Source organism: Enhydra lutris, unplaced genomic scaffold (genome assembly GCF_002288905.1).
Source record: "Enhydra lutris kenyoni isolate GAN:26980312 unplaced genomic scaffold, ASM228890v2 scaffoldscaffold17, whole genome shotgun sequence".
NCBI classification, from domain to species: domain Eukaryota; kingdom Metazoa; phylum Chordata; class Mammalia; order Carnivora; family Mustelidae; genus Enhydra; species Enhydra lutris.
In genome coordinates, this window is record NW_019154101.1 from 32,436,208 (window position 1) to 32,449,028 (window position 12,821).

The following is a 12,821-nucleotide window of genomic DNA, read 5'->3' on the forward strand; positions in this document are numbered from 1 at the left end:
GATAATTGTCACAGTTGTGACACAGGTGTCAAGTCCTAATAATTTGTGAAGGAATTTGGCTTTTTGTTTTAGCTTGTAACTTGCTTTTCAGCCCTTGAATTTGAAAATCAGGGGATGTAAACAATTATTCACTTACTCATTCAACAAATACTTGCCAAATGCCAAATCAGTGTAGGCATTTTGTGGTAGGCATGTTCTAAAATGGCTCCCAATGACCCCAGCTTCCTGATATCCATGCCCTCATGAATCCCCTCCCCTCGGGTGTGGGCTAGACTTGTTTCTAATGCAGGGGTTGCCCAACTTTTTCTGTAAAGGGTCAGGTAGTAAATATTTTTGGCTTGTGACCTCTACAGTCTCTCCCTAATTACTCAGTTCTTCCTGCTACAGTATAAGAGTAACCATAGACAATATGTAAATAATTTTGACTAGCTGTATTCCAATAAAACTATTTACAAATGTGGTTGACAGGCTGAATGTGGGCTGCTAACCACATCTGCTCACCTATGTTCTGACTAATCAAAATGTGATGCTTCTGCGCTTCTGTTACACAAAGACTCCAACTTCCATCTTGCCTGCTCTGTCTTGCCCTTTCACTTGTTCACCTGAGTGGAAACCAGCTGCCATTTTGTAAGCTAATAAGCAAATGAAGCTCACATGGAGGGGAATCCTCCAGCTAACAGCCTGCAAGGAACTGAGAACCTGTTCCTGTAGTCTGTGGGAACTGAATCCTGCCAACGACCACTGAAATGAGCCTTGAAGTGGATCATTCCCCTGTCCAGCTTTTGGATGACTATAGCCCCATCTGAAACTTGGTTGTCAGACTGTGACCCAAAGGACCCTGTAAACCCATGCCTTGACTCCTGACACAGAAACTGTGAAATAATAAATGTTCATTATTTTAAGCCCCTAAATTTTGGGCTTCTCTGTTACACAGCATGAGATAACCACCATGATCATCATATCACAATGCCGATACACATCATGATAGGCTCCTATAAGAATGAACAAGAGAGGCACGCCTGGGTGGCTCAGTCGTTAAGGGTCGGCTTCTGGCTCAGGTCATGATCCCAGGGTCCTGGGATCGAGCCCCACATCAAGCTCACTGCTCGGCAGGAAACCTGCTTCTCCCTCTCCCAGTCCTCCTGCTTGTGTTCCCCTCTCTCATGTCTCTCTCTGTCATATAATAAAGAAAAGCTTTAAAAATAAAAAAAAAATTAAAGAATGAACAAGGGAAATGCTGCATATCGTTTCCTCCTCTTGGAGATTCACGAGTATCAACATATTTAGGTGTCCAAAACATCTTATAAAAAAGAAACTTGTTTAATTTTGTTCAATCATTCATTTCCCAAGCATGTTTAACCACAGATTCTGTTTTTCTGGGAAGAGCCTATTAATATCTTATGGAGCTACTATAAATGCTGGAATATGAAAAGAAATCATCCAATTTAAAGAAGTAATGAGGGGGGCCTGGGTGGTTCAGTGGGTTAAAGCCTCTGCCTTCGGCTCAGGTCATGATCTCAGGGTCCTGGGATGAGTCCCGCATCGGGCTCTCTGCTCAGTGGGGAGCCTGCTTATCTCTCTCTCTCTCTCTCTCTCTCTCTCTCTCTGCCTGCCTCTCTGCCTGCCTGGGATCTCTCTCTGTCAAATAAATAAATAAAATCTAAAAAAAAAAAAATCTTAAAAAAAAAAAAGAAGTAATGATTGCCAACATGCCATTTCTCCCTGGGTTGGATAACTAATCCACAAAACTGACATCTCAGAAGAATATAACTAATCCCATGGAAATTTATATCCCAATCCCCATCTCTGTATTTGTATCTCTATCTTTATATTTGTATCTCTATCTATATATGATGTACCATACTCAGATATTTATACCCACTAACAGAGACGGTGACTATTCTTTCTGCAATGTTCTGCTTGTTACGTAACTCAATGATCCCTTAACACAGAGGATAATAACAATCTCAAGAACTTGCTAAATCAAAACTCCTTATGTTGGCTCTTGGAGGGATTTCACATAACAACAGCTGGGCATCTTAGGAAACTAAGGATTTGTTTTGATTTCATGTTGATTCAGAAGGAGGTATTTAATTTCCCACATTGCCATGAGGTTTTCCTCTGAACAACACATTATTACACTGTAGTTTGCCAAGGCACAGCATTGCATTGCTTTGCTTTCCACATGAGAAAACTGAGGCTCAGATGCTAAATTACTTGTAAAGCTTCACTTGGGGGAAAGGAGAGTCAGAACGGGGTTCCAAATTCAGTGTTGTCATTATAGTATTTCCACAATTATTCCAGGGCGCCTGGGTGCCTGGGTCGGTTAAGCATCCGACTCTGGATTTCGGCTCAGGTCATGATCTCAGGGTTGTGGGATCAAGCCCCAAGTCAGGCTCTGCCCTCAGCGGGGAGTCCCCTTGAGATTCTTTCTCTCCCCCTCTGTCTGCCCCTCCCCCTGCTCTCTCTCTCTCTCAAATAAATAAAATCTTAAAAATAAAATACAAGGGGCGCCTGGGTGGCTCAGTGGGTTGAGCCCCTGCCTTAGGCTCAGGTCATGATCTCAGGGTCCTGGGATCGAGTCCCGCATCGGGCTCTCTGCTCGGCAGGGAGCCTGCTTCCCTCTCTCTCTCTCTCTCTCTGCCTGCCTCTCTGTCTACTTGTGATCTCTCTCTGTCAAATAAATAAATAAAATCTAAAAAAAATAAATTAAATAAAATAAAATACAATACAATAAAATAGTTCCCAATCTGGTACATGCCTTTCCAAGATATTTGTTTTTAAAACACTCTTCCATCTCTCTCCAGTGTGGTAAGAACAGAGGACCTGCAAATGTTTGTCTTATTCTCAAAATCTTCTGGCTCTCCCATAAAGTTTCTTCAGTTACTCTGGGCCCCATTGTTCCCTCTCTTCTTGGAATATATAGTAACAGAGGGTTGCTTAGAAACTTAGACCTTTCTGGATTCAGAGTCCAGAGTGCTCACCATTACACCACGGAACTCCCAGGAGCTTAGACCTTTCTGATGCTGGAACCCTCACTAGACAAGTGGTCATCCGGTTTGTGTTTTAGTATCTCCAGTAATTGACATAACCTCCCGAGACAGCTAATACTGCTGAAGTGATTGTTTTCCCACTTAGGTAGATCCAAAATCTGTCTCTTTGATATCATACATTGTTGTTAATTTTGTCTTCTAGGGATTCACAAACCATGTGTAATTTATTTTATACATTAAAAAAAGCCTTCAGATAGTTGACGTGTGTGCGTGGGTGTGTGTGGGTGTGTGTGGGTGTACAGTGTGGGGAAGAGGTCCAATTTCTTCTTTTGTTAAACAGATGCTCTGTTTTCTATAAATGGAAAAATCCATCTCTACTTTGACTTATCCTCTAACAAGTACCATGTATACAGGATTCTCTTTTGGACTTTCTCTTCTGTCCCCCCTGCCTTAGATATTTGTCTCCATACCAGTGTCACGTCATGTTATTGCTCTGGCTTTATAGTGAGTTTTTATATCTAGAAATGCATCTCCTTCTCTGGTTCTTCTGGGTTGACTTGACTATTTTTGGCCCTTTAAACTTCCATAAACATCTTAGAATCAGCTTTTCAAGTTACACACACATACCACAATATCTCTGAGGATTTTTTGAATTGAGATTGCACTGAGTTAGTGAATCTGTTTGAGGAAATTAATCTCTTAATTCTTCTGAATTCTCTAATTCATGAAAAAAGCATATAGCGCCATTTATTTAGGTTCTTTGGAAATGTTCTTCAATAAAATTTTATAATTTTCTTTTTTAACTTTTTTTTTTAATAGGGCTTGGTTCTTGAATTCATGACCCTGAGATGACTAATATATTTGACTGAGCTGAGATCAGAGTTGTGCTTAGCCAGCTGAGCCACCCAGGCACCCCCAAATTTTATAATTTTACTCATAAAGTTTGTACTTCTATTTTTTTAATTTACTTTTTTAAAGATTTTATTTATTATTTATTTGAGAGAAAGAGAGAGAAGAGGGGAGGGCACAAGCAGACTCCCTGCTGAGCACAGAGCCCAATGCAGGGCTCAATCTCACAACCCTGAGATCATGACCTCAGCCAAATTCAAGAGTCAGATGCTTAACCAACTGAGCCACGCAGGCGCCCCTGTACTTTGATTTTTTTTCAGGTACTTAATAGTTTTTGGTGTTTTATAACTGATATTTTTTTCTTTTGAGAGAGCAAGAATGAGTGTAGGGGAAGGGGCAGAGAGAGAGAGAGAGAGAGAGAGAGAGAGAGAATCTTGAGCAGGCTCCATGCCCAGCACAGAGCTGACACAGGGCTCCATCTCACAGCCCTGAGATCATGATCTGAGTCAAAATCATGAGCTGGATGCTCAGTTGACTGAGCCACCCAGTGTCCCACTAAGTGATATCTTTTTAAAAACATTGCTAGAAATGGAAGATCATAGCAAAATATGCAAATCCTAAGTGTAGAACTCAATGAATTGTAAAGTGAACTCCTCTGGGTTCCTACTGCTGGATCAGGACCTGTATCCCAGAGTCACATCTCATGTCCTTGCCAGTCATACTCTCTCTTTCCTCCTCAAAGGGAACCACCATCTTGACTTCTAACACTGTAGTGTAGAACTTTGTATAAACTAGATTATACATAATGTAGCCTGTTACTTCCAGCTTCTTTGTTTAATGTCTTCTGTGTGTGATTCACACACATTGTTGTGTGTCCTGGCAGATTGTTCGTTGATATCCAGCATTCCAGCACATGGATATATGACAATATATTTATCCATTTGACTGCTGGTGAATGATTCCACTGTTTCCAGTTTAGAGCTATCCAACGGAGCTGTGAATATGCTTGTGGATATATTTGGTTCACATGTTCATGTTTTTCTGTTGAGTCAATTGTATGCACATGTTCAACTTTAGGCAATAATGCCAAACCATTTTTCAAAGGATTTACACCAGTGTGTACACTCACCAGCTGTATGAGACTCTTCTGGATGTCCACCAGCACATGGCTCTGTCAGTCTGTGCTGAATAAAAAATACCAGGTAGCTTGAAGCAGAAATCATTATTTTTCATGATTCTGTGGGTTTGCTGGCCTCACCTGGGCATTGTTTCTGCTGCCTATTATGGCCTGGGGTCATTCATATGGTTGTATTCACTTGGAAGCGCGGTTGAAAGAGAAGACCCAAGATGGCTTCATTCACACATCTGGTGCTTGGGCTGAGGTGGCTGAAACAGCTTTGGGCTGCCTCGACCTCTGTTTCTCCATAGGGTCTCTCATTATTCTGTAATCTAGCCCATGCTTATTTACGCGGCTGCTAGATCCTAAGCATACAAAAAGACAAACTGCAAATCTTCTTAAGGCCTAGACCCAGAAGTAACACATCTTCACTTTATCAACATTCTTTGGTCAAAACAATGAACAACTGAATCTTGTTAACAACCATGTGAAAGAGCTTCAAACCCTTCAAATGAGCCTGGAGACCTAGCCAATGCCTTGAGTGCAGCCTTGTGAGAAACTGAAGCAGAAGTACCTGTTATGGCCTTAATCGTGCCCCTCCCCCCAATTTCATGTTGAAGCCCTAACCTCCACTCTAACTCTATTTGGAGACAGAGTGTATAAAGAAGTCATGAAAGTTAAATGAGGTTATAAGGGTGGAACCTTAATCCAATAGGACTGATATTTTTATTAGGAGAGGAAGAGACACCAAAGATATCTCTCTCTCTCTCTCTCTCTCTCTCTCTACTCCCCACCCATCACACCTGGTGTGCACAGAAGAAAGGCCTTGTAAGAACACAGAGAGAAGGTGCTATATACAAACCAGACAGAGCAGTCTCATTTGACACCGGCCCTGACAGCACCTTGATCTTGGCCTTCTAGCTTCCAGAACCATGAGAAAACAAAATTCTGCTGTTCAAGGCATTTAGTTTGTAATATTCTGTTACGGCAGCCCTAGCAGACGAATTATGTACTCTGCTATGCTCTGTGTAGATTCCTGACCCACAGAAACTGCGAGATAATAAGGATTTGTTGTTTTGTGCTATTAAATTTTGGGGTCACTTGTTATGCAGCAATGGACAACTATTATATTAGCCTAAGTTTGTTCTCTCTATACTCTTTGTGTCCTAAAAAGACAGACAGGGGGAGTGCCCTTTTTAAGCCCTTCAAATTATTGTTTTCCAGGGAAGAAAAAGTATTCCTGGCTGGCACAGAATTGTTCCCATTTCTGAGTCATTTTCCCAGCAAAGTGAAAAACAACCCTGGTTTAGATCCACATTTGGGTGTGAACGCATGAGGACAGAGTAAATTGCAATGACTTGGAGTTCATGAACTCCCTTTGCATATTTGTATGGATTTTTCCTCCACGGAGATGTACATATACATCATTTGCTATAATTTTTTCTCTGTAAATATAGAGATGTGAATGAATGGCTACAATTATATGATTCCTACAAGGACAACATTAATATACTGAATGTTTCTAGGTGATCATCATTAAGCATCTATTGAAATGAACCTATATTTCTTAGGGCTGGAAGAAAATAATTTGCTGAGATGTCAGCAGGGGATCCTTCTAGAAAAACCTTGGAAATGGAGTGCTTCCACACAAGATTCAGTGCCTGGACACCTTTTGGCAACAAGTTATTGAACAGACAGGTAAGTTACATACTCTAGAACAAAACAAGGTTAATTTGTAAGGCAATTTTACCGTGATAAATTGGGTCTCATGTTGCCATATAAAACAACAACAACAAAACCTCTAAAGAATTTAGTGTTGGGGTCACTTCAAACAAGAGTAAACCTGCATTTGTCTGCACCAAAGACAGTCTCTTCTCACCTCAGTCCCCAACTCCTACTTTATGGGGAAGCTCAAGGTCTGCCTCCCTTTTCCTCTGTACCTCCAGGGACAAAATAGAAGCCTCCAGAACACACAGTATGTTGGGGGAGAGACAAGAGGAGCTGCTTTTGGTGGTATTTGGTGTGGAGAGTATTAATGTGTAATTAATTCTCTGCATATTTCTTTAATCCTGTCTTCTTTCCCGTGCCAACAGTTAGTTTGATGGCCTGGGGATGCCCACTCCTATGAAAGGTAGTTAGTAAGTCACCGGATGGCTTAGGCAGCCCTTAATGGAGAAGGCTGACAGCAGATGTGGGTTCAGTCCTGTTCCCAAGGGAAGGAGACTAGCCGGGCTAGGGCCCAAGCCTGACTCAGGAAGAAAGCCAGTAGGTTTGTGTATATCATCTGAGCAAAGCTGGACTGAAACCTAGATTTGGCGGGGCGGGGTGCTGTCCTTGGTGTATCTCTTCCTTAGAAACATGTCTAACAATGGCTACTTAGCAATATTTATTAACTTTCTTTTGGTAGGAACTGTGAGGATGTAGGACTGTGGGTTAGTAAAATCACACCTTCTTCGAATGGTCCCATTTTCACAATCCAAGTGTAGCCTGTATGTGTTTTCATGATGAAATGTTTGGAATCTGTTACCCCAGGCCACATTCGTTTAGGTAGAAACAAGAGCCAGGATTCATTACCACTTTGTTTTCCAAAGGGGCCCTCCTAAGGACCCACTGTAATTACATCCCCTGACCAGCCTTTCCCACCAGCCCACCCAACAAGCCTGGGCTTGTCTCCATCCCCAGATAAAAGCAGTTTAAGCTGAAGGGACAGACCCCTACTACGTAGTGAAAAGGGCTTTGTGAACTGTAATGTGTTGTGCAGTTATTAGCTGTGAGGTTGTGAGATGGCCTAAGGACTGTTTAGCAACTAAGAATAGATTGAACTTTACAGGAAAGTGATATTTTCTCCCCCTTACAGCTCTTTCAGGAAAGAGTTGCTCTTATAAGTCATTGGTTTGACCTCTGGACTCACAAGCAACGTCAAGAATTCTTGTTCACGATTTTTTTACGATGCACCAAATCACAGTTAAGGTAAATGTAGCCTAAGGATGCAATTAGCATGGGTTCTGAAAGGAAATAAAATCTGGTAAAATGTTTATCTAACCTTCTAGGGTTTCTCCCCTCCCCCCCTCCCCAAAATAACAAATAAAGCAATTGGCATTTTAAAGTTTACAGACAGAATCTTCTAGTGCTGCTTCCTCCTTAAGGATGAAATGGAAACTTGGGGGCTTTCACACCTTCCTACCGCAGTGGGATATTTGGTTTTTGTAAACATCAGAAGCTTCAGCCAGTGAATTTTTAACATTCCCTTACTATATTGGATTCTCCTCAGAACCATCAGACAGACAAACAATATATTTCAAGTAGATATCTGGCACATAGGCAGTCCAAAAATAATTGTAATTGTAACACGAAAAGATGGATCTGAAAAATACCCAAGGAGTGACCATGGTAGCAACATTTAGGAATATGCACGAGACTCGTATTGCAGTGGCCGTGATTGCCAGTGGGTCCTCGTTCTTATTCCTGCCCTGGCCTCCCGTAGTGTCTGCCATTTGCTTTCAGATACTCCAGCAGAGGTGGTGTGCTATTTGAAAGCGTTGGTTGAAATTACATGCAAGAGCAGCTACCGTTTTGATCAGGAATTAATACTCTCAGGGTGGTTAGCTAGCATTGTATTGGAAAGGTCACAATGTCTCAGTTATTACAAGATACTTTGCTAATGAGCAGAGCCAATATCAGACATCAGTTATCATCAGAACAGCCAGCGGCTTGTTCATTTGTCAGAGGAATGTTAGAAATGGAGAAATTAAAGGTATTCGGATGTGGGATGGAAAATGTTCGGGAGAGCCCTCCAACATGCCTGGGCCTGGTTGAGGAATCCAGCCAGCCTGGTAGCAGGTGCTTATAGGGCTTTATCCCCAGGTAAATGGCCTTGTCAGTCTAGGGATTTCTGGTAGCCTGAGGCTCTCAAGGAGGGTAATAATGGAATCCCGTTTCTAGAACACTGTACTTTCTCAGTTGAGTAAACCTTTGCCTAAAGGACAGTTAGCCGGGACTTCATCGAGCCCATGGAGGAGACTGTATGGAGTGGTTGGGGCTTGTTTGCTAGGTTTGTTTAGGGAAATTCTGGATATGGCATCATTTGGGGTTAGCTGTTTTTAGTACAACCTTGTGGTAAGGTTGTAACCATTGAACTTCTTAGGTAGCTTCCAGAAAGTATCAGAGTTATGCAAAACCAAATTGGCTTATTTTAGTTTGCAATACCTGCCTTGCACTCTTTCTCACACTTCCTTTATCTCGCTCTTTCAATCAGCCATTTCATCTCTCCTACCTGTTTGCTCGTCTTCTCCCTCGTCTGCTTTCTCCTGCATCCGGGAGTGCGTGGTGGGTCACTAACAGACTGGCCCTGATGGAGTCACCAGGTTACTGGAAGCAAACAGACACCTTCCTGGCTGTGTTGAGAGAGGCTGCAACGACAGGCCACAGAAAAAAATAGGCTCTTTCGTCAATGCTTAAAAATCAGGGAAGGGAACTTTTCATAGCAGTCATTGGCTAGGTTTCCTTTTACTCCAACTTTACAGCTTTCAAGATAAAATAACAGACCGAAACCCAAATCTGTAATTGCTTGTGGTACATCATGTCCTAGTCTCATGTATCATAAACCACGCAATTTTAGCTGTAACCACTGGAGGTCATTAGAGATCGCGTGGTGTATTTTGAGGCTCATTAACATCAGGCCTGACATTTTGTCACTGGAAACTGTATCCTTTGTCTGGTACCTGAATTCTTTCTATGGCACAAGGATATGGAACTAATCTGTTCAGTGGAATTACTTCGCTCTGTTCTGTAGCAGCTGGCTTTCTGCAGAGAGCTGTCTACCGTAGTTGCACGAAGCTATAATTCCATATTTTTTTTTTTAGAAGTTGTGTCAATTTCTGGTCTCTAGAGCTGGCATCCTGAAGCCAGCTCTGACTTGTAGTGGTGGACTTTGTTGTTGAACATCAATTAGTTTATTCCCCCAAGTCCGGATTAGGTCTTTCTTCTCCTACTTCCTCCCCATCTCTCTGGGTCAGCCATGTCTTCTCTCCTGCCAACATTTACAGAAACCATTTACCGATAGTCTAACCCAGTTTGAGTTGTGCTTGATTTTGGTTAAATCTAAAAGCCCAATTCATTTTATTTTTTAAAGTTAGTGCAATCAAATTCCTTTTAAACATCTTTATTGAGATATAATTCACATAGAGTAAAACTCATCATTTAAAATGTACAGAGTTAGTGGTTTTAGTGTATTCACAGAACTGTGCAACTATGACCACACTCTAAGTTTAGATCATTTTCATCACCCCAAAAAGAAACCTGCTACCCATTAGACGTTAACTCCGCATCTCCAACCCCAGTGCTGGGCAACCACTAATCTACTTTCTGTTTCTATAAATTTGCCTTTTCTGGACTTTTCAAATAAATGCAGTCTTAAAGCATGTGGTCTTTTGTGACTGGCTACTTTCATGTATTATAATCTTGTTAAATAACAAAAAGCAACCAAGTACATGTGAAGATCAAATTGGCTTTATTAAATGGTTCATGAGGGCTCCTGGGTGGCTCAGTCAGTTAAGCATCTGCATTGGGCTCAGGTCATGATCCCAGGGTCCTGGGATCAAGTACTACATTGGGCTCCCTGCTCAACAAGGAGTCTGCTTCTCTCTCTTCCTATGCCCCTCCCCTGGCTCGTGCTCTCTCTCCCTCTCTCAAAAATAAATAAATAAAACCTTTTAAAAATGTTCTCAAAGGGGCACCTGGATGGCTCAGTGTGTTAAAGCCTCTGCCTTCAGCTCAGGTCACGATCCCAGGGTCCTGGGATCAAGCTTGGGCTCTCTGCTCAGCGGGGAGCCTGCTTCCCCCTCTCCCTCTGCCTGTCTCTCTGCCTACTTGTGATCTCTGTCAAATAAATAAATAAAATCTTTTAAAAATGTTCTCAAGTATATAAAGACTTCATCAAGAATATGAAATAAACATGTTATTAAATAAGCAAATGAATGGTTCACGAATCCAGCAACACCCTCTCTAGCAAGTAGAGCAGCACTCTGAGAGGCCATACAAAACAAAATGGAAGGAAGGTTTCTTATGGATGGAGGATGGGGGGCAAGACAGAGCAAAAGAAAAGGATTGTTCCAAACAAGGGTGTTTGCTAGGGGAGAAGCAGCATGTCTTATCATGCAGATTACCTCATCTTTCCTTGGGGGATGGAGAGGACCTGGGTGATATGGAAAGAAACATGTTCCTGACTGACCGGTTAAGGCCCCATTTCTGGGGGAGGCTGAAACTGCAATTAGATCTGGTATTAAGCCCAGTTTGGCAACTTGGTCTACGTGACACCATTTGGGGACTGTGGTTTCCTTTTTTTTTTTTTTTAAAAAAAAAACAATGTTCTCAAGGTTCATCCATTTTGCAGCACATATCAATATTCCTTTCCTTTTTATTGTTAAATGATCTGCCATGGTACGGCTATACCATATTTTATCTATCCATTCCTAAGGACATTTGGGTTGTTTCCGCATTTTGGCTACTGTGAATAATGCTGCTCTGAACATTTGTGTGTCAGTTTTTCTATATGGATGTCTTTATTTCTTTTCGATCTGTCGCTGGGTCAAATAGTGACCGTGCAATCAACTTTTAATTAACAAGCATTTCTTTTGAACCTTATTCATTCCTATAGTCCCTGCTCCCCCACCACTTAAAAAGCAAGTAATACATGAGAGAATTCAGCATTACTTGAATGTCTGAAATCTTTCTGTGTAAGCTAGGCTGGATTTGTGCAATTTCTGAATAATTTTTTTTTTTTAAACCAGGCACTTACAGCTACAAAGCTTAACTAGAATATTGTGGTATTTGTTGGGACTGTGTTGTCACAGTTTTCTTTGAAAGTTTCTTCTTAATCTCCATGAGATGTATTCCAATATCTAAGATTTTTCTTTTCTGTCCTTATATTCCATATTGTTAAGATTTATTTTTTCAATTTATTATTATTATTAGTAGTAGTAGTAGTAGTACTATTTTGGTGGGCAGCAAAGTGAGGTTTATTGAACACTAGTAAAGTTTATTGAATGATAAAAATGAGTACAAAGCTTTAAGATTTCTTAAATGAAGTTTTATGATATTTAAGACATTTTTCAAGGGTTCATCTTCTTATATCATAGCTCGGGCAAGCTCTTCCTCACCTTGACTTTGATGGCCCCTTTCCTGGGAAGCCTTCCCTGCACGTCTTTCACTCCCAGCAATTTTTACAAACGTCTATCATGGCTTCTCCCCCAGCACATTATGCTTATATGGCCACCTGTCTAAATGATTCCACTGGTGTCATCCCCCTGCCACTTGGCCGGGCTGAATTTTCCTGACTCCTTAAAGGAAACTGGGCTGTTTGTGTGTCACTCCGAGAAACCCATGGGAAGTTTGCGTCTCCTGGCCACACTGGTGGGACCGGTTTCAAATTGCCAGGGCTCCCTGGCAGGCAACGCCCCATACAAAGGCCTTTCATTGCAGGGCTGGAGCTGTTCAAACCTGTAGCTTTCCCTGGTGGGTCCCTGGGGCAACATTCATGCAACTGCAGTCCCAAGACACAGGGGGAAGAGGGAGATCACGAACAGTGAAGGATTAGCTCTGGTCATTTGTCTCTATCAGAGCCAACTGGAAAAGGGGTGGGGCAGAAAAATCATCCAGCTGATGTACACCTAAGAGAGAATCCCCCCCCCCCCCCCCCGCCCAGTTCCAATTCACTGCTCCCGGCCACTCTTTCCAAGCAGCCCCGGCCACTCTTTCCAAGCAGCCCCGGGGAAAGCTCAGGGGACGAGGTCTATCTCATCTGTGAACAGTGAGGAAATCTGGTGTATAAATGTCTCAGAGACAATGTGCTTTGGGGTTAATTT

At 42.0% G+C, this 12,821-nt stretch overlaps 1 protein-coding gene across 1 annotated transcript in view; it reads left to right on the forward strand.

The window, feature by feature from the left end:
- Positions 1-6,591: 6,591 nt before the first annotated feature.
- The window catches only part of LOC111147661 (epithelial cell transforming 2 like), a 64,674-nt gene continuing 58,444 nt past the window's right edge, over positions 6,592-12,821 (forward strand). The window contains exons 1-2 of the mRNA XM_022503865.1: positions 6,592-6,657; positions 7,817-7,929. Of these exons, the coding sequence (XP_022359573.1) occupies positions 6,592-6,657; positions 7,817-7,929 (179 nt within the window). The remainder of the gene's footprint in view (positions 6,658-7,816; positions 7,930-12,821) is intronic.